At 37.5% G+C, this 26350-nt stretch overlaps 1 protein-coding gene and 1 long non-coding RNA gene across 4 annotated transcripts in view; both read right to left on the bottom strand.

Moving 5' to 3' along the window:
- Nucleotides 1-19658, bottom strand: part of PPP4R4 (protein phosphatase 4 regulatory subunit 4) — a 72576-nt gene extending 52918 nt beyond the window's left edge. For 2 of the 3 annotated variants that reach the window (XM_035327454.1, XM_035327453.1), the window contains exons 1-2: nucleotides 19150-19658; nucleotides 18573-18646 (exon numbers count right to left, since the gene is read on the bottom strand). In XM_035327454.1, the coding sequence (XP_035183345.1) occupies nucleotides 18573-18646; nucleotides 19150-19257 (182 nt within the window). In that variant the 5' untranslated portion in view covers nucleotides 19258-19658. The remainder of the gene's footprint in view (nucleotides 1-18572; nucleotides 18647-19149) is intronic. The other variant, XM_035327451.1, reaches the window with a different exon arrangement.
- Nucleotides 14192-16273, bottom strand: LOC118167712. The gene is made up of 2 exons (XR_004751235.1): nucleotides 15784-16273; nucleotides 14192-15494 (listed from the first exon to the last, which is right to left on the bottom strand). It is a non-coding gene; the product is annotated as an uncharacterized LOC118167712 (long non-coding RNA).
- Nucleotides 19659-26350: the final 6692 nt, after the last annotated feature.

The following is a 26350-nucleotide window of genomic DNA, read 5'->3' as shown; positions in this document are numbered from 1 at the left end:
TGCATTTTTTGCTTGTCTGTCTTTTTCTACCCTCATAAAATGAGGTCTACATTATATGAGTCTGCCTTGAGATTGGAGCAAATCCTCATAGAAATTCATTTACAAGCATATGAAGGAAAAAAAGTGACTGGGAGGAGTTAGCATGGGTTTGGAAGGGGAAATCTGGCCTGACCAGCCTGGCAGCCTCCTACAATGAGATGACTGGCCTGGATGCTATCTTATTTTAGCAAGGGTTTTAAAACCAGCTCCCACAGTCAGTTCACAGATAAACTGATGGAAGTACAAGTGAGATAAATAAATGGAAAGCGATGCGGACTGAAAACTGGATGAATTATCAAGTGTAAATGGTTGTTCTCAGTGGCATGGCAGCCAGCTGGAAGCCAGCCACTAGTGGTTTATCTCAGGGGTCCACACCAAGAGCAAAAGCGTTCAACAACTTCCGTAACGACCTGGATGATGCAACGCAGTACACCCTCAGGTAGTATGTAGAGGATACAAAACCAGGAGTGAGCGACACACCAGATGGCTGTGCTACCTCAACATGCTGCAGAAACAAACCAATACAGACCTTACACAGCTCAGCAATGGGAAATGCAAGTCCCGCAGCTATGTGGGAATAACCCCATTAACCAGTACAGGCTGGGGTCTATCGGCTGGAAAGCAGTTTGTCAGAAGAGGATGTGTACATCTCTGTGGATGACGAGTTGACCACAAGCCAGCAAAGCAAGCTGACAGCATCCTGTGCTGCATTAGGAAGAACATTACCAAGGGAGGTGCTAATTCCTCTCTATTCAAAAGAAAGTCATAGACAGACTGGAGCTAGTACAGTGAAGGCCCCAAAAAATGATTAAGAGATTACAGCATCTAGTATCTGATAAACTTAGATATCAGGGATTTTTAATCTCCAGCCGAGAAAGCTTTGGGTCTTATTTAACACATATAAATATCTGAAGTGAGGGTGTAAAAGAGATGGAGATAGGTTCTTCTCAGTGGTGCCCAAGAATGGAACAAGAGGAGATAGGCACAAACTGAAATATAGGACAAAAAAAAAAAAAAAAAAAAAATCAGAGTGCTCAAACATTGGAATGGGTTGCCAGGACATGCAGGGAATCTCTGTTCTTAGATATGCTCAAGATTCTGAGGTCATGACAAAACAGTGCATATATTGTTCTAATTGACCCTGTTTTGAGCAGGGAGGTGGCCTAGATGATCTCCACAAGTCCCTTCCAACAACAGGCCTGGGATTCTGTCATTATATTCAGGACAGGCGTTTCCAGATTTACAAACTCTTAGTCAAGGACAGATGATAATATTTCTTATCTTTCAAATAGGTACTTAAAATAAAGGCTTAAAAAGTCCATTTTGAGTTTAATTTTAAAAAAACATTCCGCAAAATAATAGAAAAAATAAAGGTCTGTAGGTACTCAATTAGGAACATTTGTATCTGGAAAGGAAATGAAAGACTACAGCTTCTACAGCATGAAGATTAGCCACTGAATGTTCCCCAGATGAATGTTACCACAAAGGAGTTTCAAAAAGAGGAAGATTTACATCTTTCTTTTTTTCTCCTTTGTTGGCTCTAGTCTGCAAAACACAAATAACAGGAGCAGAACACAGCATTGCAGGGAAGACTGAGGTACAATATTGGTTTACCCGTACTTGAAGTAAAGCATTGTCTTATGAACTGACTTTTGTTTAGTGTTGTAGCTAAATGTATCATTCAGTAAAAATGATTTGCTGAATAGTCATCATTGAATCAGCCACTGAAGTCTGTGTTTTGCATAATTTACTTTTACAAACCTAGAAGTTCTGATGCATGGGATTACAGTGCTAACCCATCACCCCATAAGTGACATTATTTTCAGTTCAAGATTTCAAAATGTGTTGTTTGCCTAAATCTGCATTTGTTGAAAACAAACATAAAAGTTTGCCAACTTCTGTGAGTGAGGTATTACTATAATTTGAAAACACTCCTCAAAATCTTATTCTTAGTTTTAACAAAATGTATATACTTTGGTGGACTGTAAAAGTACAACTCTAGCACCTTAAAATTCACCTGCAGACTTCAGCTACCTAGAAATTTCAAGTTTTTCTTAGATTTGATATGGATCACCAGTACAGAATTTCTACTTACAGGATGTATCCCTTTTCAGAGTCATTCAATATCATTTCTTCTTTCACATTTTTTTTTTATCCTGCAGAATATAATGGCTGTCAAGGCAAACTAGATATCCAGATAAATATTCGTCAATAGCACAAAGGTACCTGGCCCGTAAGATTTCCTTAAAGAATCTTCTCTACTTGTATTGTGAAGATTTTTATATAGCAGTCTTTCCTATGCAGAGGGGAGAGACAGACTGAACATTTAAATTGCTTGTTAAGGACTTCTCTTGCTAACTAAAAACTAATAAAAGTTTTTTATTTTAAAAAATTTGTCTTTGTTAAGTTTCAGGGGGTCGTGTTTTTTTTGTTTGGTTGCTTTTAAAAAAATAAGTCCTACAAAGTAGAAAAATGCCCTGAAATCACAAATATTAACAAACAATTTTATTTCAAGAAGAATGCTCATATACTCTGGTATTTTGTGCAATCCTTTCTTAACACTGGTGTAAAATATACGTGAAATGCAGTAATTTTCTTTTTAATTCATGTTATCTACACTTACATTTCAAGCATACTTCTGTAAGTATAAATTATGAGTGTCTAAACATCTATTTGACATATATTGTGTTAAGTATATAATAAACAGACCCAGTCCCACAGAAGGATCTGTCATTTTATTAAAATAACTTTCTTTCAGAGCTTCAGTTGAATAAATATTTCTACAACTCGTGCTTCTAAATCTTAACAGTTTTGAACTTATATATATATATATTGCAAGGGAGATTTTATAGACAGCCTAAGTGCTGCAAAACTGTTTGTACACTATCCTCTACCATGCTGCAAGTGACAAATAAGAGTATCTGGAATCAAAATAAAAGTTTTATCTTATCCCTTGAAACTACAGATATTTGGGATACCTTTTTTAAAGACAGTTATCAGATTTATCAAAATGTTTACATTTCTGACACAGTACAGGTGCTAAAAGGGAGGCTTCCTTTTCAAAAAATGCTCATATAAGAATTAAAGAAAGCATTTCTCATTCATACATACTTCATTCCAAATCTATGTATCATTAACTATTTTATGATGTTTATTATGCATCTTATGTATTAAAATACAATACCGGGGCTCCTAAGCCATACGTTGCACGTTTTTCACTGTCAGAACAACTTTTCAGGGTCACAGTTAGCTGGGTACAGCACGTAACAACCTCAAAACTAATTTAAGTTGTCCTAGAAGCCAATGGCCTTTTTCTGTGTGTAATTATACCTGGTAAAATTTGTGCACCCCATCCTTCAATATACATGAAATTTAGGCTACTATGCAAGATTCTAGAAAAGGGACATAAACCAGGCTGTATCTAAGCCCAAGGCTGAAGTGGCCAAAGTAGCATCAAGCAGCTTTGCCCATCAACTATTCAAGTCCCATTACCAGCCTCACCAGATCAAACAGAGGAGAAAAAAAAAAAAAAAAAAACAAAAAAAAAACTTGTATTTTCAGACTTCTGTAACTTCACCGAAAATAAGATGAATCCAAAAATGTAGCACCTGATTAATAATCATTTTAAATGAATTCAGAAGTCCTGATAATATCACAGTATAATCATCTCCTTATAACTGACATGGTTAAGAGTTTTTTATTAAAAGTCATATTTTTCAAAATCACGTTTTCATTATTATCTTTTACTTCAGAACCACGTGTCCTCGGTCATTTTAGAGCATATTTGAATAAAATCTACATGATCTACATATAAAAAAATCTGATCTTCATACATTATCTGAACATATACCACTACATATGAAACTTCTAGCACAATTAAAATAAGAACAGAAAACCCCTATGTAGCTCCACAGTAGTTCTGTATTCATAATAACCTTGTTTACCAGGATCAGTTTAGTCAACTGAAGTTTATTTCTGTTTGTTGAGTAATTGTCAAAGAAAGAAAGGATTTATAATTCATACAGTCCTTTTTCTTCCTAAGCTAACAAAAACGTACTATAATGATACAACAGCTTCAGTCTTCCTACTATTACCAGGTTTTAGTAATCAGTGTCTAAACTCACCATGAGGATACATCAAGCTTTTCTGCCCTGGACTTTAAGAAAAGTTTCAGGAATATAAGTAGTACCTCAAAAGAACATGTTTTCTGTCCCAAATCTTAGCCTAGTATCAATATTACTATCTCGAAAAAGGTGCTTCCTCCTCCTTAAGTGATTCGTAACACATACTGCATTTCGTATGGTCTCTGGGTAGAATATCCACCTTGGTGGTTTTTATTTTGAGTCTAAATTTGAGAAATAAAACCAGCCTCTTCACTCCAAGATCAAGATAATACAATTTCCACTCCCGGATGATATAACAAAAATGAGGTAGTAACTGATTCTATTCTTCCCTCTGCCCAGTCCTCATCCACTGACTCATAATTTACAATTTTCACTTTCAGCAAGAATTGCCATTCCACGCTGTGTACTATATGATATATGGACTCTCCTGAAAAAGTGCAAGGTCTGTAATTTTTCTGCACAGGAAGTGAGGGGAAAAAAATTACACATGCTAACCAAAGCATTTTACCCTTCTAAGGGTAATTATTTCTGCTGACCTAAATTTATCTTGTAGTCTAATTTAGGCACAGGATGTCTTTTCATTCTCCAGCCTTATTTGTTGTATCACTATTTCATCCACAGAGATAGCTGTTTCTGGTATGAAAGGGATAAACACCTCAAATGACCTAACAAGTACTAAAGTCTACTTAGTCGTCAACTTATGAATCATTTAATTGAGGGGCATTATACAAAAAAGCTTTATTACTTATCTGTGTGTCTGTTTATCATGCATACTCATCCTTGCTGAAGATAACATATTCCATCTTTTAGCACTTCTACATTGTTTTTTCATAGCAACCCTAATCTAACACTTGTGGAAGCTGACGAGGATCTTGTCATAAATATTTAAAAGTAAAGATACTCTTTTCTAGATTAAAAACGTTTCAACCTCTCCTTTAGAAAATGGACTTGCAGGTAAAAAAAAAAAAAAAAGGCTATTTTTTCAAAATATATTGACTGATCTAACAGAAGATACCACTCCCTTTCACCTTATTCCTTACAATGAGTCTCTCCAAACATTTATTTAAAAACTAACTATGCTATACTAATTCCATCAGCATACCATTATGCACATCACAGGTTAGAAAAGTAAATGTTTCTGGTCTGTTTGTCTAGATTTGCATTGCTTCATTAAAAAAGCTTTTTATGTAAAATAATTTGTTTTAAGGTAAAAACAATGCTAAGTCTGAGAAGGTGGTTGGGCACTGGAACAGGCTCCCCAAGGCAGTGGTCACAGCACCTAGCCTGCCGGAGTTCAAGAAGCATTTGGACGGTGCTCTCAGACATAAGGCTGGATATTCAGGGTGGTTCTGCGTGGAGCCAGAAGTTGGACTTAATGATCCTTGTGTGTCTCTTCCAACTCAGGATATTCCATGGAAAAAGCCTAAAATAACCATGATGTTCTAAGGCTTAAGTATAAGTACAAATTTTGAGCCATCTTCCAAAAAAAATCAAAACTTTTTAAAATAGGTTCATAACATCCAGAATAACAAACTAAGCTGCTACATCAATCATTGTCACTTAGACAAATTGTACATAAAACACACTTATTACTGACTGACTTGACTATCCATTTCCAAAATGACACAGAAGAATGAACCACCAAAAGCAAATAGAAAAGAGACCAATAGAGAAATTTTTAAGAAATGCTGAGTACAAGAAGTCAATGAACAAATGAAAAGCAACAAAGAAAAAAGAAAAAAAAAAAAAAAAAAAGGGTATAGGCAGACTGACCCCAAGGGTTTAAAGCTATTACTCACAGATTTTCATGTATATGCAAGAGAAATATATCTACATGTCTATCTGTATAACATCTAGAGATACTGTAGGTAGATATAATAATTAAAACTGAGCTCCTGTTTCAATTTGAAAAATATGGAAGAAAAATTGTGAGCACTGAAAAATGCATCTGAAAACTTAGAAAACTCTTTCAAAACTTTATCAATAGAAGCAGTTCTTTTTCTTCCCAAGCAAAGAAATCTGATCGTGAACTCAGAATGACATCAAACCAATAACACTAAATTTTTATTAAATTATTGCTGTCATACTCAAAGGCCCTGGAGACTCAAAATAAATAAAAAATTAGAAAACAAACACAAACCCATGAACTCTCATATAAGGTACCTTTTAGACAGCTTGGTCTAAACAAGCCCTGCTTGTTCTACCTGTGTTCATTATTCAGATGTTTTCAAGAAGTAATGGACATCTACGTCAGGCTGAAACAGTTACATGCATCAGCAATACAAAGTCATACAGCTTACTGTAGTGTTGCTCTCTCAACCATCAGAAACTGACACAGATCAAAGGCAGCTTTCTGAGAGAAACATGCAAATAACTAAAAATTACTTCAATTCCAAGCTGTTGCTGATTCACATCCAGTCAAACAAAAAAGTGCTTTACTTGATTCATGTTCAGTTTGGAAAGCAGGGTGAAAATCAGCTTCTTAATTAAAATGAAGTCAGAGTCACATCCATCAGAAAGATTTCTTCCACTGACAGCATACAGTTTGGACTGGACAAATAATCAAACCAGATAACAATGAACAGAACAAACAAATTGAAGCAATGACAAGTCTGGCAGATTTCCACCTCTCTGGCAAAATGATTTCAAACAGTAAATAAAAATACATATTATATATACACAGATAATTCATCTGTCTTTACATTCCTGTTCAAAACCATTATGACCGAAACATGAGAATCCTCCTGCCTACCCAACTAGGTTTAGGTAATTATAACCCCAAGCCTGTCTTAATAATGTTCCCTACCTCCAAAATCACTACAATGATCTTAAACAGCCTCTTGTTAGACTATTTTTTCCCCTCACATACTCATATTTTAAATTATTTCTAATGGTACAATTATCCCAAAAAGAGTTTGACATTCTGCAATGGAAAGAATAAATAAAGCATTTTCCAGTAATTCCACCCACATTTACTAAAATTAGTTCAGAATCATCTCTGGAAGAAAAGAATCGCTCTTTCTTTTGAATGCATCTCAAATATGCTCAGTTGCATAGCTCCTTCACCGGGTATCAGTTTTAACCACCAGAATACTTGGATTGACTATTTACTATGTTAGTATCAATATCCTTCTATGGAAATTAACATGGAAAAAGAAAAGCTACAGTAAAAGGCAACCACTGGTACAATACTGTTTTTTGTTTGTTTGTTTGTTTTTCCCTTTGGTTTGTTTTTGTTTCCCTTTTTTGTTACCAGAAACATAACAGTATTAACAGATCACTAAAAGGTGTAGGTCAGCAAACCCTTAGTCCAAACTCATTGTGGGATGTTAAAGCAATGTATTATTCTTCTGTGAATAATACTTTGATTAGGTATCCGATATGGCATCCTTGCAGATGGATATCTACAGGTGGAATTTAACTTAAAAACTGCACACAGGGCTTCAAATTTCAATGTCATTTCAGTGCATCCAAATCTTGAAAATTCTGTGTGACTGGACCCACACAGTCTTTATTGGTGTCACAAAGGCCATCTCAACCCGTATTCTGTATGTAGTCTCCTGGAAACAGTGAGTTTAAGGCAAGCCTTCAATCACAGGGATGATGGCAAAGAAAAAGAAAAATAAGATGTATGCACCTGAAAGGGAAATAATAGCACTGGGGTGAGGGGGAATCAGTTTTCTGCATCTTGGACTGAAAAAGTGAGAGCAACAGAACATAAAAATACTTAGTATTTGTGTCCTTCACTAAAAGACATCCTTATTTAATCAGAAGGTAAGATGAAGTATTAGAAAAGTAGGTACTTAAAATCTTCAGAATTAGCAATAAATAAGATTCAAACGTTTTGTTATGAATTTTACTGATCTAAGTACTCTCTAACATTGCTTAAAAATAGGTGGGACAGTTCAAGTGATCAAAGTGAAAGCAGATTTATCTACTCTTAATATCTGATTTTTCCACACCAGTATGTACCTAACCATTTACAACAAACTCATGGTGCAAGTATTTTATTTGCATATAATACAACAGCCACGCAAGGTTCACAATATACAAGCAGCCCTTAAAATGCACCTGCAGTTGGCCTTACATGGTGATTAAAAGTAAGAGGAAATAGACATACTCTTGGGTTAAACCTTGTACTAAAGAAGTAGGTTAATTTGTAGTCATCACTCTCATTTCCATTTATTAAGTGTTTTGCAATTTTAAAAGGCAAGAGTAGAAATAAATCTTGACCTGAAGAATATTTTTTACGTGTCTTGCTCCCAAAATGGCAGAAAAATAGGTACTCTAATCCTGAGCTTTTAAATGAAATTACTTAAGGGAGATTAACTGTTTGTAACAGAAGCAGTTTGGTGCAAACAGCAATGAGGCAATGACTCATGTTTTGCTATTTAATATGGACATAAATCCTCCTCCTCAGAAAGCTCTGTTACAATTTCAGCAGTGAAAATGGCATCTTTTCTGTTTCTCCCTTCAAAGCCAGCACTTTTATCTTCAGGCCTGCACAATAATGTAAGTAATATTACCATGTAAACATGCATATTAAAGCAGAAGCCTTCACATTTCTCTTCTACATATGCTTATTCTGTCAGAGACAATACAATCAATTCATATTCACAGGGAAAACATGGTTAGCATTTTTAAAGTATGTATTTATGGTCCCTTGCCTAGTTTAATTTAAATCACTGAAGTATTAAGGTTGTCAATGTCTTAAATTTGACTAGTTTCATCCCCATTTGACATGCAAGGAAACTGAACCACAGACATTACCAAGCAATTCCAGGAGAAGGGCACATACTGCTTCAGAAAGTCACGCTACAAGCTGGTCAGCTGCACTTTTCATGAAGTACAAGCAAAAAGCAGACCCCATTTTGCAGACCTAACCTTGCAAACAGAACATAATGGTATTGCTGAGTGCAACAACACTCCTGCTGTGCAGCTCTGCTTATACAAGTTGAGTTATCAGTGCTTTGACCCGGCTGGAATCCAACTTCCTGCTCTTCCCCAGCTGGTAAAGAGAATGGAGCTGTAGCAACACAGAAACTTTGAAGATCTGCTCTTTAACCTGAGCGTAAACTGCTCCAGTGTTTAACTGTCTTCATTGTTCACCAACACCTGTCTGGGGATGCCAGCGGGGTAGAGCAGCTATGGATGGTAGAAGCTTATTGTTACCTGCCAAAATTAACTCACTGTTTTTACTTCAAGAAATGTGGACTCAAGTCTTTTTATTTGGGACTTAACAGACAAATCTGTACATAAAACTATTTCCTGAGGGGGAAAAAAAAAAAAAAAAAAAAAAAAAAAAAAAAAACCACGCTCCAGCAATTTCTCCTCGTACCCTTCGCATGCCCCTGGACTGCCACAGAAAACCCTGTGGCTGGCAACTTTTCCAATTTAATTCAAAGTTAGAGTGCACTGATGTTTTAAAAAATAAAAATAAAAACAAATTACATCATTCTGATTTAAAATCCATTGAAAAACAAACAATATTACGTATTATGTTTGAAATTAAGTGGAAGATTTAACCTTAAAAATCTACAGAAAAATGCTGTAGGTAAAACTGTTTTGATCCATTTGCAAAGCCAGGAATTCTCTTAAACTAGACAATTACTGGAAAATGGATGAGGACAAGAAGGATGGATAAATTACTTTCCTCCACGTTAGCAATAACCTAAGATTATGCTCTTTATGGCTGCAGTCTTTCTTCATTACATGTTATTTTGACTCATTGATGCTGGGCACGTTTATTTATATAAACTTTCGTGAAATGCAAGTTTAAAAAAATGTCTAGAAGTGCTACCGATACTCTCCTAGCTACTCTAAGTAAACAACAGCAATACCCCTGGTTACTGCCCTCAGCTTGGATTCATACACACTTAGAATGACGTAACTGCATTCATATCAGTTAGTTTATCCCTGCTGCCACACAGCCTCAATCCAAATTTGTTTTGCTATAGTAAACTCAAGAACAGTGGAAGAACAGTAAAGCAGACATTAGAGATACACTGGGACTGAAATCAGACTGCAGCATGTTTCTCTACGCAAAGTGTGTGATTTTGAAATTATATAGTGACTAAGAAATATTCTCCTCCATAGAATGTGTTAGGAAAGTGGTAGGTATCTAAAATCCATTAGTAGATAGGGGGTAGATGGGCAAGATATTTTCAATAGCAGTTAACAAGTTCAAGAAAGCACAGCAATTGCACTCAGCCCTGCTGTGAATTGACACGGCTGACAAGGAGTGACTCAGCTAATCTGCACATTAGAGTAGTACACATTTGCAGAACCCACAGCCATGCGACAACATGGAATAAAGAAACCTGCTCCCGAAACATCTGCTATCAAGATACAGGCGATTATATCCAAAGCCTGACGCTTTTATTCCTTAACATTAACCCCTCCTAGGGCAACGCTTTGCAAAAAGAAACAAGCAGAAACATTGGGTTCAATGCAAAATAAACTACAAGTACAGAATTTAAATTAAAAAATTCTGCATCAACAGTCCATTAAGAAAATAATGTGAGTATGAAATATCTGGTGCCTTTCCCTGCTTGTATAAAAGTCTCAGCCAGAGGCAATAAGGCTTGCCTCAGACAGATGTATCTAAGAGATCTAGGAGAAGTTTCCAAGTCTTTTGTCTTTTCTCTCAGTCTGGTTTATTATGACTCATAAAGCAGAAAGCCATTTTTCTTCCATAGACAGTGGCGTTCATCTGATAGCTATAGGGAGCTCGCATTCGTAGGAAAGACTTTTCAAGAAGTACCTCCCTAAGACCAGCAAGGCTATTTGTGGAAAGAGTAGCAACATCAAAACCCGCAGTGACTGTGATAGCCATGTAAAATTACTTTTAACAGATTGAGGCACAGGATTTAGGGAATTCACATCCAAAGACTGCAAAGGCCAATGTTATTGTTCAGACTGGTCAGACCTGCGCACAGACTGATCTAGGACAGTAATTATACAGGGGAAGGGAAATCAAAGCCTAAGGATGCCATTGCTGTTAATTCTCAAACCATATTACCACCATGTTCAAATGAAAAGATTCTTGCTACTTTTGAATCGCTAGCCTATCTTTAAAAACCTTTCCCTGAGGCTATAACTCTGTCTTTGGCTAGAGATACCACTTACAGCAGTCTTCGAACCCAGAAGTATTCAGTTTCAGAATCTGAAGCTACTTTCTTTTTACAGCGTATAATCCTATAATTGTGTATAATTTAAACCGTTGGTTCTTCAGCCATAATATGTTGGGTTTATTCAGACTTTGCCATTAGAAATCCTCACTGTAGAAATTGCTTCCATTTTCCTTTTCAGTTCATCTTCAAGACCTAAAGAAAACTTTTCTTACACAAAAAGCTGCCCCTGGAAGATTAAATAAGATGTCCCTTCCCAAAGTACTAGAACTTCTAACTGAACAAAGGTGATGAGATCTCCTTGAATTAATTCATCTCAAGAACCATCTACATTCCCATCGTGGTTACCCTGGTGTACAAGTCTCTGCTTCACTGATGGAGTATTTCTGGTTTCTCTTGTGTAATGCAAAGCTTCAGACTCTGAAGTTTGACAGTCAGTATAACCTTACCACAGCACATAACCTTACCACCGTGTTGGCATTTAGACCACTACCTGGTGAAACAGAGGCAAAAACATTGCTAAAGTTACCCTAAAATTAGCTAAATTATACTAGTTATACCGTTATACTAGTATACCCCAGACAACAAGGATTAATTTTAAGTCTTGACAGAATGATTTCTTGTCACACTCCAAATTATTCCTGTCATAGCACATCAACTCAGGCATAGACACAGACCCAAGCTTGCAGTCCTAGTTCCCAAAGTCCTTAAATTATAATCTGATTTTCACCTCAGTAAAACAACCTCACCTTTACGAAGAGTGAAAATGTGAACCAAGACATAATGGAGTGTTATCTGCTTGGTTTGTGGAAAACTGGGAGTAGGTCAAAGAGCTCTGAATTCAAAAATATGTGAAGTGGTGTATCAGCACTAAGAATCACTATTCAGAAGAGTCTTAAAGTACTCACACAAATGACAAGCATTTGTCAAATCCCTGTCACTAACAGCGTATGCTACTATCCTGACTCTTACAACTCAAGCATCTACTACAGGCTTTGGGGGAAGAGTAGCTGGATTATTCACTGCTACTTCTGCCTGTCAGCAGAAACTGAATGTGAGTCAGAGTGCAGGGCCATGAAGCTATCACATCATGATGTGTGAAGGGCTCCCAGCACCTAAAGCGAAGTAGCCCTCAAGGCAACAGAAGGAACCACTGCCATACTGCAGTCACTATATTAAGGGGCACCATCTTGTGACGGTCAGACTTACCAGAAATGACCTACTCTTTGAGGAGTCTATACTTTGTGTATTCTAACACTATATTTTACCATCCCTTGCAGTTTCCATTGGATGCTTCTTCAGGTCCTGAAAAACTAGCACAATGCTATTATCTGGTGCCAAATCGGTCAAAGGATACAAAAATAAATTACTAATATTGAGCAACCATGAGGATAAAAGCTCCTTACAAGTACACAATGTTGTTATGAACAGTTGGAGCTTTCTAAGGAAGGTGATACAAAGGCGAATTATTGTACTTGCACGTTAATTATGTGCCATCTCAAAATGAGCTGTGCAGCTGTTAAGAAGTCATTTATTAAGTGACAGTGTTCATCTAAACAATAGGAAAACAAACTCAGTATCCTGCTGGGCAACATGCTATCCCTGTATGGGATTTATCATGCAGAAACAACAAAAATTGTAAATACTTAGCTGGATATTCCTATGTAGATCTTTTCTAGGAGAGCATGACAAGGTTCTCTGAAGTCAATAGAACAGGCTTTAGATATTAAAAAAAAAAAAAAACAACACAGTTCTTTCAACTGTTTATACTACGTAAAAGGGCAACCACACAGCTACATAGTTTCTCATTATTATCTCACACCTGAAGATGATCTGAAACAAATTTAATTAACACCTCCAAAGGAGAGGTCATCAATGCAATAAGGAAGAGCTACCACTGCCCTGACACATCACAGCTCTCATGCAGACTTCCAGAAGTCCATTTAATGTCAAAGGGCTCATTAAATACACTGTCGCTGATACCTTACACTCTCCAACCATTTCAATTGGTACTTAACTTCAAAGACTAGGAATGTAGATTCAAGATTAGTGTCACCTGATCTAAATCTGTTCTGCTACTGATGGGGAGAACAATCTACCAGGTGTGACCCCTCCTCTCCACTCATGCTCCCACTTAAACCAGCATGAGCAGTTATGCAGTTGCATATTTTATTGGAAGTGAGTACCTGGAAATGTTTAAATTACTGTCAGTTCCCTAATTGGATTGAGACTGCATGGCTGCAGTTGCAGGAAAGCTTGCACATGAAAACCATCCCAAACATGCAGTCACACAAGGAAAGGAAAGAAGAACCACTCATTCTGATATGGCAAGAGCTTCATCCAACTTAACTTAAATTATGCCAGGAGACTTTACCTTCATTAATACCATAAACCAACCAAATCTAATGGTAAGTCTCAAAGCCGTTTCATCTGCTGCAGAGCCTTACTTCTATTCTGCTACCCGCTTCTCCTGGGCCTTTTTTTTTTCTGTTGCATGAAGTACTGGATGACTGAAGTGATCTGTTTTAAAGCTAACCATAACTTACATGGTTTGGCTTAAGTAAATTCCTCAGTGGGCTTGTGAGGGGGAACAAGGGCTAGAACAGGGAAACAATTGGTAATAACATCTTCCTGCATTGACTGTGGCCTGAAAGATGCAAGAAAAATGGAACAGATTTTTCTCTTTTGTTTCTTTTTGTTTGATTGTTTTTGGGGTTTCCCTGAGCACGTTACTAACATATACTGTGTATGTTTTCAGATGCTTCCTTAGCTGTCATTTCAAACCAAGTGGATCAACAGTATTTGCACAAATCTAAATTTTAATAAAAGCATGTGACTTACCATTGTTTCAGAAGAATACATCTACCCTTCTCACTTTAAGGAAGCAAAAATATCTACTACATATACATGAGTTTATTTGCATAACAGAGTCAAGGTCATGCAATTAGTTTATCCATCCAACTAAGTGAATCAAGAGTGAAACTTCTAAATAATTGTAATTAAAAACAAGACATTATTACCCTGGGTATAATTCAATAAAGAGTGAAGAAGACAGCTTGCAGGTATAGTTGAAGAATTATTTTCCAACACACTTAATGTTGGATCCTTCAGTACACTATCTAGGCAACAGGACCATAAATTCCAAAGCTGTATAATCTGTTATATTAAACAATGCTTATATTTGAAAACTAACTCCTAGAGTTATATTTAAAGGAAAGTTTTCATTTAATTCAAAAACTGAGTTGCTTGCCCCTACAGAGAAAATAAAATCTCAGAAACTAATACCATGAAGAATACAAACTAAAGGAAATTAAAAAAAAAAATCTCTAAAGTACTAGCTAGTTGTTTAGATGCTCACAGTTAACAACATAAGGTGCAAAGTGACTTTAAGAATACTCTAGCTAACCAAAGATGGCTACAATAAAGTACAACTTTTTTTTTTTTTATATATAGAAAAGTACTAGGTTTATAAGCATCGAATTCTTTCCAATCTAGATAGAGTATCTATTGTATTGTCAAGAACTGTGTTAAAGGTTTTGGAGGGGGACTGTGTTGTTTTCTGAACTGGGAGATAGATTTACTCCAAAACCAAAGAACAGTATGTTCCCAAGAGGGTGAATAATTCAGTCTTCCACCTTGATAACTCATTATTACCCTGTTATTTTGAGTATGACAGAAATGTCAAGGCCTGTAAGCTTTAACACTAAGCAGGCACAAATAAACAAAAAGTAGCTGAATACAAAATAATACAATACACACAACAATGCAAAACCCCCTAGGGAAAGCTATCAGAAAAGCCTTCAGAAAACAAACCACTATACAGTGCATGCTAGTAAATATCCCTGAATCCAAACGAAATTGACATCAGACAAACAATGCATACTTAGCTATTGGCTTTATGCCATAAAAGGGTAAGTTACAGTAAGACAACTAAGTGCGATCATTAAACATCAGCAATCATGGAAACTACAGGCAAAGGTTCATAGCATGAATAAAAAGTGATGTCCCTGAGCTGCTTATTGTCACTCTCCTGGCACAGGTCACGATGCCCTGAAGAGTCAGCGCAATGCACAGCATTCAGTTGCTTCAGTGCAAAGTCTAGCAGCTTGTCTTAATCTGCTGATGTTTTTCTATGATAAGCCATCAGTCTTGATGCTGACATGGATGAGATAAACATGGTTGTTCTGCTCTCTTGGCTCTTCTGTAGGGACAGCAATGTTGAAAACTCATTCAGAATACAACTCTGGTGTAACCCAGCAGAACGCCAAACATTTGGGCTAAAACTCTAAAACCTAGTTCCTAGGCATTTTTAGATGCCTCTCCCTCTACAGGCACCCAAATCTATTTGATTTCAATGGGAAGTTCATAGACATCTGACAGCCTGGTCTAAAGAAGTCCAGTTCCTCAACCAGAATCGAGGTTAATCAAGATTACAACAAGTGACATTCTTTTTAAGTTAGAACCTGATCAGTCTCACTGCAGAATGTTACCTAATTAAAATTGAGTACTCTCAGCAACAACAGCCTGAAGCTGCAGTTCACCCATGAACTGCATATTGAAGTGACTCCGGCCAGCAAGAGAGCTACTGAACCTGTTTCTTTTGCTTGCACAACTGTTTCTGTAGCTACACGATGAGCCAAACCAAGGAGCAATCTGTAGTACCACTGTCAAATGAGAAGTAACAGAAGAGACAATAAGAACAAACTGATGAAACTGATAAAAGAGCTGGGAAACGAGCATCTCCTCACATACGCAGTAGAGCAAGCATCAGTCAAAAAAAAAAAAAAAACACAAACGCATGTTATTCAGGTACTAAAAACTCAGAGTAAAAGGCTGTGCTGTTCTCTCCAGCTAGGATGTCAACACATCTATTTTCAGACTACTATTGTAAGGCTTCAGAAGCAGATACCTAAGTGGTGGAGGTGGGGATTCTACTAATCATAAAACAGCTCTGCATACAAGCAGCCCGGAGTATCGAAGTTCAAGAGTGGAAAGGCTGCAAGTGGGAAGTAAAGGCTGGGAGGGGGTTTTGGAAGGAAATGAGGCTAGCAAATGAACAGAAAGTGGCTGTTTTTTTTTTTTTTTTTTCCTGTTTAGAATGAGAGCCATTACAACATGATTCTTTTTGGACTTTCACAGAAATTAATTAGCTTTGCTGTATCATACAAAGGCTTCCCTGAGTATTATTCAGCTCCACTGTGCTGTACAAGAAATACTGCTTTAAAGAGATCCCCCCCAGTAAATTAAACATCTCCAGCTCACGGATTAGAGTTATATAAATAAGTGACAACATAAATATTAATGTGCCACAACATTAAATATTTCAATACTACTTGTAGATACTGAAGGTAATAGATTTACTTTCTATTATTGTTCTTGAAAGGTATTTTTGTTTGTTTGTTTTGGGGGTTTGTTAAGTATATGGATTTGGCATCATCCTTTCCAAATGGAGCACAACACATAAATCATTAACAATTCATTTCAATCTCACTAAAGGAAGTTTTCCAGGGGGGGGTTCAGAAATGGCAGTGGCTTTATGGATAACATCAAGGAGAGTCCAACATAAGGGACAACCTGAACGAGGGCAAATAATGCATCTGTGTGATAAAATGAGGCATGAAAAGAGCAGACTGACATTACCGTCAAACAGGAACAGGCAGAGATATTGTATTATAATAGATGAAAAAAATACCAGACAAGCCAAAAATACATACCTTAGTGCATTACATAAAGGATACTACTCGTGTTACAGGCAGCTTTTCAACTCTGCTTATGCCCTACTTGATGGGGGAAAGGCAATATAAAGCAAAAGCTTCCATTGGATTAGTGTATTAACATACCTGGACAATCACAGCAAGTGATTGCCTTACTAAAAGCTTACCAAGCAGAGATGAAGCTACCTTTCAGCAATAAAAGACTATACAGAGGCAAAAATGAAAACTTCAGCACAAGGAAATGAATATTATGTCTCCAGAACAGCTGTTCAAGTAGAGAGAAAGCAGATGAAGATGTCAAGAGAAGTTCAAGGCCAGGTTGAAAAGCAATTAGTAAGATGAAAGACATGAAGTAGAACCTTTTACCCTTTAACAAGGCAATGATCCAGTAATGACATATTGCTAGAAACATGATCTTTAATTGAGAAAAGAGCAGAAAGAACAAAGAAGTTTGTTGCCACGGGGCTAGGGGGAAGTCAACCATGCTGCCTGCTGTGAGGTAAAAAATGAAATTGATGTGCATCTTTCCAATGATATGCACCACATGCAAACTGTTTCCTCTGAATTTCCTTAGAGTCAACAGACTATTTTGATTACAGGTACTACTTGCAAAACAGAAGATTTTAAATCCAGTATTTAGTAAGGTTTGGCATTAAAAATATATACATTTTCAAAAGTAGTACTACTGGACAAAAAACCACTTAACTAAAAATAATTGCACAGACCCCAAGAAGGGAAAATTAAGGCACTGGGAATACATACTCTAAACACTGAGGACAGTAATAAACTAGAAGAGCACTTAAAATAGCAGAATAAGCAAACTGTGAGGAATCTGCAGCTGTTTCTCCAATTACTAGGTATTGTTTAAAAATGAATATGCAAATCAAAATCCTTCAGAATACTTGTACTCTCAAAGATGACTTACACAATAGTTGAAAGAGATCTGTATTTTAACTATCAGTGTTAAAGTTATTCCAGTAACTGCAGATAAATACTTTAAAGAACAAGGAGGAGGTAAAACAAAAAAACAGAACACAGGGAAGCATTAATATAGTATCTTCCACAGTATTTCCTCATGACAACTTGAGAGATCAGTTTTGTATTCTCCTCAGAAAGCCCAGATTTATAAAGTATGCTCAAATAGCTCTGCTACCAGTGTGTGTTAAGTGCTCATGCCTTAGAGCAAATACGAAGGCATTGAACGATTGGCATTATTGATGTTAACACTCAGGGTATCTTGCAAAATCAGCTGCAGGGGAAAAGAAGATGAAGTACTAGTCAGTGTTGGTGAGGGCCATATTAGAAACTCAGAAATGTTGGTACATCTACACAGGCAGCCTATTTATGCAATGGGAAAAAAAAAAAAAAAAAAAAAGAGAGAGAGAGAAAAACTACAGTACCTATTTTTATCTTGTTTATACCATCAACGTAGAAGAAAGTAAAAACTACTACTGCAAGGCAGAAAATAAAAGGAGTGAGGAGTAAATACACTTAAAAAAAAAAAAAAAAAGCTATACATAATCATGAAGGTCAGTAATGTTTGACAGTAACGTTTTATGAAATACCTGAGTAGGTAAACAGCCCTTTCAATATCATTGAGTTCTTCATCAACTGTCAGTCTTTCTATTTCTTCTGGTGTCTGTCAAGCGTGAAATAGAGATTATGAGTTTACAATGCCTTACTATTTCCTCATTTTAATCTTCTTAAAGCAACCCCTTCCTCCCCACATCCAGGAACAGCTCCAAGAGTAATTCAAATTTAATCCTTAAAATTTGTAGCCTCGAATTGAGTCAAATAAATCGTTCACCAGGAAAAGCTGGGAGGTATTGAAAGAACAGCTCCATGCCAGGCACTACTGCAATTAATCACTGAAAGTATAAACCAGTCGCATGTAAATTGATCTAAAGACTTAAGTTAGTCTATTTTATTATTATTATTATGCTGCAGCTTAACAGCCTTATTCTGAAATTATTAAGTCCCTGCTGTATGGGATTCAAGACCGTTTATTGCAGGACGAAGGAAAGCAGGCTTTAACACCCGGTGCCGTGCAAGCAGCCCGCCCGCTCAGGTAGCCGGGCACAAGCCCAAGCAGAGACAATTTCTCGCGGCTCGTAAAGCACCGTTCCCCGTCGGAGCAGATACCTTCAGACTCCTGCGGACCGGCCTCTCTATAATAGTTAGCTCCTGCAGGTCTTCTATATATCCAAACAGATTGCCCTGGCTAAAATCCATCCTGGAGAAGAAGACCATCGGGTGCACGCACCACCTAGAGCCTCTGGCGAGGCGCTGCTCCCCCGGAGGCTGGCGGAGGAAGGGCCGGCACCGCGCAACGCCCCCGAGGAGCGGCCGCGCCGCGCCCGCCGCCGCCGCCCGCCCGGAGCCCGGCCTCAGCGCGCACACTGCGGCAGCGCCCGGTGCCCCGCCGGGCCCGGCCCCCGACGGGAAACTTTCCCCGGCCGGGCCGGCACCGGGCCGGGACAGCCCCGCTGAGCCGGTCGCCGGGGCAACGCGGCGCTACAGCGGCCTCCGCGAGGCAAAACTGCTGCCGAGCGCGGCAATATCTGAACGCGAGGAGGGGGCGTAGCTCGATGGCAGCCCCGGCCCCCTCAGCGCTCAGACATCGTGGGCTTGTCGCTGTCCCCGTCCCCTCCCCGGGGGTCCCCGCCGCCACTGCGGCCTCCCCCGTCACGGCTGCGGGCCGGGAGCCCCCTCACACCGCCCGCCCCCGGCCAGGTGTGCTCGGCCGTGCCTCGCCTCCAAAGTGCTTGGAAGGAGAATGACACGGGACTAAATCTGTAAACATTCTGCATTTAATGTGAAATGCCCAAAGCAGATTCCTCCCCCAGTGAATGCTTTCGAATTAATTTCATTTAAAGGAGGAAGATAAAAAGAAACCTTTGACATAGTTATCAGGGAATTGTGACCCTGCAACAAAGATATCATTTCCACTCTTCATAACTCCTTATTCCTCATCTTTGCGGTCCTTTTCCTCAGCCCCGATGCAGGAGCTCTTCCTGAGGCATGCACTTACGCCTTGGGAGCCGTAGGATTAAATATGCCTCAAAGGGTGCAGTGGGGGTATAAGGAAGAGTGTTTCACAATAAAGGTATGCCACTTTCACCCTTGGCGGATAGACAAATAAACAAGCATAAACAAATAAACAAGCATGGAAACACTACCTTTCTGAATAATTTAATATGACAACGTCTTTGGAGTTGGCTACCGAAGCAGAACGTATGCAGGACGAGAATCATCAAATACAACCGCACCTGGCGTTCACCTGGCCAGGGAGTTCTCTGGGCTTTGAGACAGTGGCCTTTGCAATTACTGCAAAGAAAACAACCAAACAACCATGTTCATAACAATCAAACAACTGTAAATACTTTACAAGAGCGTATCTGAGGGCTTCATATTATTTCACAGATGCTTTGAAAAGCACCCATGACCCAACAAGTTTTGTTGGTAAAGATAATTCCAGAAATTGTAAGGATTAGACAATATTATGTAGCGCATCACCCAGAATTTATTGACTTTTCTGATTGGTATCTCAGCTTTTATTTAGCAAAAAAATAAATAAACATTGTGCGTTATTTCTCTGTGTATAGATAGGCCAAGACCTATGCTCAGTTAAACCACTAAAACAGTAAAGAATTAAAGCATCTCCATTAGTTCAAATATACATCAAAATTGCCAAGAGAAAAATCTGAACCAAAGTGCATACAAAAATTAAATAATGAATTGTTATGTAACTGAAAACTGAAACAGTCAGAGTTTTCAAGACATTGTGATGAGCCAATGTGTACAACCAGAAACACTATTTTGAAAATCTCTTTTGCATAACCCTTTTAAATAGGGAAAGTTACCAGACAGGAAATTGATTTGTTACCAATGTTCTCTCAAAGTCATTAACTAACTAGGCAGAAATTAAGAAAAAAAAAAAAAAAAAAAGAGCTTAATAAAATGTTCTCAAATTCAGAGTCCTGACAACCAAGACATCCAATGGTAAAATATTAGGAAAACATCTTCAAATCCCAATCTTAGTCAGAAAAATCCTTTCACAAGTTTGTTCACAGCCAGTTTGTGGTTATTTCACCTTGCACATAGTTCTCATGAATCTTAAAGGCCCTCTGAGAGCAAAGACGTTTTCTTTCATGTTCCTTGAATTAGGAGCTCATTGCAGTTTTCAAGTCAGGTATTTCAAAAGTCAATTTTAAAGACTGAGGCATGTTGAGTTTAGCTTTATGATTAGGATATTTTTTCATATTATACATTATATATTTTTTGTAAGCCACAAAAGAACAGGCTTTTTTATAAAGATGCAAATAAGTCCCTTAATGTCTTTAAAAAGCCGTGCTTATAATTCAGTCCAGGCAACATTACACAGGCATGACTCCTGTCAATATTAAAATCAATAGATATGTGAAATATGTTTATAGTAGATACGTTTGTAACATCCTGAAAATGTGAAAAGCGGAATAAAGATGAGATTTCTTTTAATTAAATACCAGACCAGAATGAATATCACAGAAGGAATTAACTTGCCACTATTCAATATACTTATCTCCTGTTGACCCACAAATTTGTTAGATTGGGGAAAAAAAAAAAAAAAAAAAAAAAAAAAAGGTTTTCATATTTTGTTCCAAAATTACATATATATGTTAATCTCCCCAGCAGTAAAGCTGCAGGCATATTCTTCCCAAATGGTCTTTCATTCTCATCTGTGATGAAAGTCACGCATGATTTCATTCCACTGCTGCTGCTTTCAGCTCCTCCCTTTTCCACTGCTCTCTTCTCGCAAATAAAGCTTTACTTCCAGCTTCATTCTCAACCTTGTCAGAGCTATTGTAATAGTATGAAGTGCTATTTCAGACTGCTTTTGTGAAATCCAGAGTGAATTGGGACCTCCATTTTAACAGAGGAGCTGTGTAAGCCTGTGAAGTCAAAACAGAGTTGATTTTGAATAATCCTTCATTGACGGAGAAAATTGCAGAGCACCTGGGACAATGGCATGCATACCTAACTGAAAGAAGAGAAATAGTGTTATGTGTTCTGCCACAATAAACTGTACGTGCAATACAGATTATGACTAAAACCAAAGACAAGATAGTGGGGAGGACGTGGCTATTCCTCCAGTACGCTGGCTGAATCCACAGACTCTTGGGTGTATGGATTTACCATGTTTCATACATGTGCAGTTCTCCCTTGCTGCCCAGCAGCTAGATGTCTACATTCTAGAAACTGCTTTGAAAAAGTTGCAATTCTTTACTTTTATCTGTCACATGTTCCCAAAGAATTAACCTGTAAGTAAATTATTCCCAAGAGTCGAAAATTCAAGAAGTCTCAACATGCATTGCAATGCCCATGCAACTGAAATTTGAAAGAACTGGTTTGGAGGATGTAGAAGGACATGCCAAGAAATGCTTTCAGACAAAGTCTATGTACTCTAGATTAAAAGTTAGAATTTCCTATGAAGGGCCAAACCATTAAGGAGGAAAAAAAAATCAGTAGAATATATTTAGATTATTTTGTAAAAAAAAAAAAAAAAAAAAGAAAAGAAAAAAAAAAAAGAAATGGGACAAAGCACTTTTTTTAGGACTTTTTCCCCATTTTTTGGCCTTTTAAAAATATTTTTAATTTAGACTACTTTTTAGCTGAATATTTCCTTTCAAAATGAAGAGTTTCCTTAAAGGTCAAAATTAAATTAAATGTTTCATTCTGTCATTTCCCCTTTTTCCTGTTAATTTAATATTAAAAGTAATAATAAATGCTTTTTCATGCAGTACACTATGTAAATTAGGCACTGCATAATCACAGTTCTGTTCAGGACTGAACCCCTAAACTGATTGTGCAGAAATTTGATTCAATCTGTTCACCACCACCAAGAGACAGCCAGAGCTGTATCAACTGTTGCCAACATGTCCAAATGAGCAGCTTCTGATGGGACTGGTTTTATTTTATTTTAGTATTTCTACAGTTCAACAAACCATTAAAAAATGCAGCTTTAATGTTCCACCTAATGCCTTTGCCTTGCAAAATAAGATTTCTTTTTCCATTCTTACTCGAAGAAAAAATGTGTCCATGAACAGCTATTCTTCAGAAAACTTCCATGTCAAGGCAAACCTGTAAGAACATTCCTCTAAAAGAACGGTGCACAAAAAGCTGTGTCTACTTCGGAACAATGCTTGGAATGTAGCATACACAAACCTCAGCAGGAAAAAATATTATTTAGCATATTTTCTAGTTTGTTGCTAAGAAACTGTTGCTTCATTTTCCTATTGCCATTTGCAGAAAAATTCTGATTGTTCGTTTGCCACTTTGGTCAACTCTTTGTAACAGCTATATAATTAAAAAGGAAAACACTGGAAAGTACTCATTGTGCTGTCATCATCTGTACTCTGGTCCCCATATTCTCTCCTATAATTTAGTGCCCTCCAATAATATAAAAAAATAAAACAAAAAAATAATAATAAATATGTATTTGCAAGATTATAAGTTGCATTCTTCATATCTTTCTGTAAGAACTACCAATGCCCTACAGTGTCAAATCTGCTATCCACTTTCCAAAAGTAGTTAATTGCTCTTGCATGAAGACAGAGTAAGAACAAAAAAAATACATTTATGTCTGTCATCATTCCAGGTATTTGTAGGATTTCTGACCTAACAGTAGCATCTAATAGCAAATTACTTGATGGCATTTAAGTGAACTATTTTCTATTTTAAAAAGAACATTTTTCCCCCAGGTTTACTATTTTTTGAATATCTACATAAAGCAGAATTTACTTACATTTTAATAATAGGAACACAAGTAGTAAAAATCTCAGTAATGTTGGTTGGATATTAGAAAAAAAATCTTCACTGAGGGGGTTGTGAGGCATTGGAACAGGCTGCCAAGGGAAGTGGTTGAGTCACCATCCCTGGAGGTATTTAAAAGATGTGTAGATGTGGTACTTGGGGACAGGGTTTAGTGGTGGACTTGGCAGTGCTAGGTTAACAGTTGGACTTGATGATCTCAGAGGTCTTTTCTAACCTAAGTGATTCTATGTTTCTATGATTTCATTAGAGAGTTCTATACAGTATGGTACCAGGAGTTTTCTCAACCCTTTACAATGAGCAGGGACCTGAAAACATCTCTGGAACTAGTAACGTGGATTAAATAATACTGGGCACAGTAGAGGGACTGGAGTTCAACCCAGCCCAGACACTCCTCCGGAGGCAGTAAGGATGCCCGTGCCCCAGCTCGGGAGGTTAAGTGAATTTGTGTGTATGGACGTCGTGAGAGAGCCTCAGAGCCAGACTGGCACCGGTAAATTCCTAACACAGAGGTAAGCAGTGAGTCCAGTTCCTTGCTATGACAACCATGAACACGATCTGTCATAAACATGTCAAACTTTATATTAAAACTATCAACTTTTTGTCTTTGAGTAATCTTTACTCTCTGGTTGCCATAGAAACTTCAGATTTCCTACCTAAAATTACTGTTGGCCAGTTTACCAGGTTTCTTCTTGTGCCAGTGTTGTCCTGTACTTTAAATCATTCTTCCTTTCCTGTTATTTAAAGACTGTAGTCGTATCTATTCTAATCCTGGGTTAAAACAAGCTAAGGTGAGCATTTAGTCTTCACTCCTAAAACAGGCTCTCCATTCGCCTCGTCACCCTTACTGTCCTCTCTGCATCTGCTGCAGTTTGACTTCACCTCTCTTGAATAAATGTGACCAGAATGACAAATGGTATTGCAGAGAGGAATTTCAGGGAAGTAATTCCTTCCATGAAGAACACTGTACAGGAATTAGCTTACCAAATACACCACATTGGCAGCTCGCAGCTGTCTTGTGATCAATTAATGCATGAGGTCATTCTTGTCCACAGTCTTCTAAAACTCATTAACTCCTATCTTAAAGTCTGAATTCTCAGCATTAGCCTTAGCTGAATGGTGCTGCACTCCGTGGGAGTAAATTCATCCCATTATTCTGGTCCTTAAAGTCCTTTCGATCTGGCTGGTATCATAATTCCGCTCTGTATTAATAACTTTGTGTCATCAGCAAATTTAGCATTGTATCACAGTTATTAATGAAGTATGATTAGTCCTTAAGAAACTCCTTGAGTAAACTCCCTACACCTGATAGGTTAATTTATCAATATACACACCAATGTGCTCCTGCAAATAAAAGAAGCATTTCCCTTCCCTCTTTAGCCAACTCCTTTCATCTCAAAATTCTCATCTATTCCTTGTTATTAACCATTTCTCATATAGCAGACATTTTGATGGTGTCCAGATGGATTAGATGAACTGTATATTTCTGTCCATAAAACCATTTCTATTTTCTCTCTTCTACCATCCCTCCCAAAAAATAATTTTAAAAAAATAAATAGAAGAGGTCAAGTAAAATAGCCTGATTTCCCATCTCCTCTTCAGTAACCGATACAGGATTTTATTTTATTCCCTGCTGTCTTCGTCACTTTCTTTATTATTCTTTCCTTTAAAATACATTCTGAAGTATCTATTGCATCTGACTATACTTGCAACTATTGCAAATGTTTCCCATGTCTTAAATGAAGGCCTCCCTGCTATTCTTCAGCCACACGGAAAAATCTTCACCTTGATATATCTGTGCTTGAAAAAGTCTTTGCTATTGTACCTACTGTTAAATGTGCCAGTACTCTTAAAACTCATGCCTGGAGATTATCTTGCTCTCTTGTTTTTATAAGTGCATTAGCTGAAGAAGAAGCACTGTCTTTGACAAAGCATCCTATATTCCTATATAGCAGAAATCCTTCATGCAGATTACTAAGCAAATCAGCTGCAAAGTTAAAAGAAAGAACAAAGAGAGAGAGAGGGAAAAACAAACAAACAAACAAACAAACAACAGTGCAGGCAAAGCAGTATATGTTTTCAAATCAAATGAGGTTTAACAACAGTGGAGACATAGGAAAAATGTTCCAGAATACCGTAGAAGACAGAAAGAAGAAGCCAAATTCTCTCCCAGTTAACAGTCCATCTCTCAGATTATTATTTTTATGGTGCTATGTATTAATGGATCTTGTCAGCCCTAGAATGATATTGAAGAACTAAATATGGGAACAAAGGCCTTGAGCCCAAGAGAACCAAGAGTTTACCTTCCCACTTCAGAGCCAGGGCGACAGCCTCATCTGAAATTCCATAAAAGAAAGACAGAAGACCAAATTCTACAGCCTGCAAAGCACAAGAAGTTTCAAGTACCCCAGTGGCCAGTGGCCACATATTCTTCATGTGCAAAATGTGCCTTAAGGTCAGTACCAATATAAATCATTACATGGTGACATTCTTTTATTAGCAGAAGTAGCTATTAAGATCAGGAGTTAGGCAG

This window comes from Oxyura jamaicensis, chromosome 5 (assembly GCF_011077185.1).
Source record: "Oxyura jamaicensis isolate SHBP4307 breed ruddy duck chromosome 5, BPBGC_Ojam_1.0, whole genome shotgun sequence".
NCBI lineage: Eukaryota > Metazoa > Chordata > Aves > Anseriformes > Anatidae > Oxyura > Oxyura jamaicensis.
The sequence above is the reverse complement of the archived record's forward strand: the minus strand, read 5'-3'. Positions and strand labels throughout refer to the sequence as shown.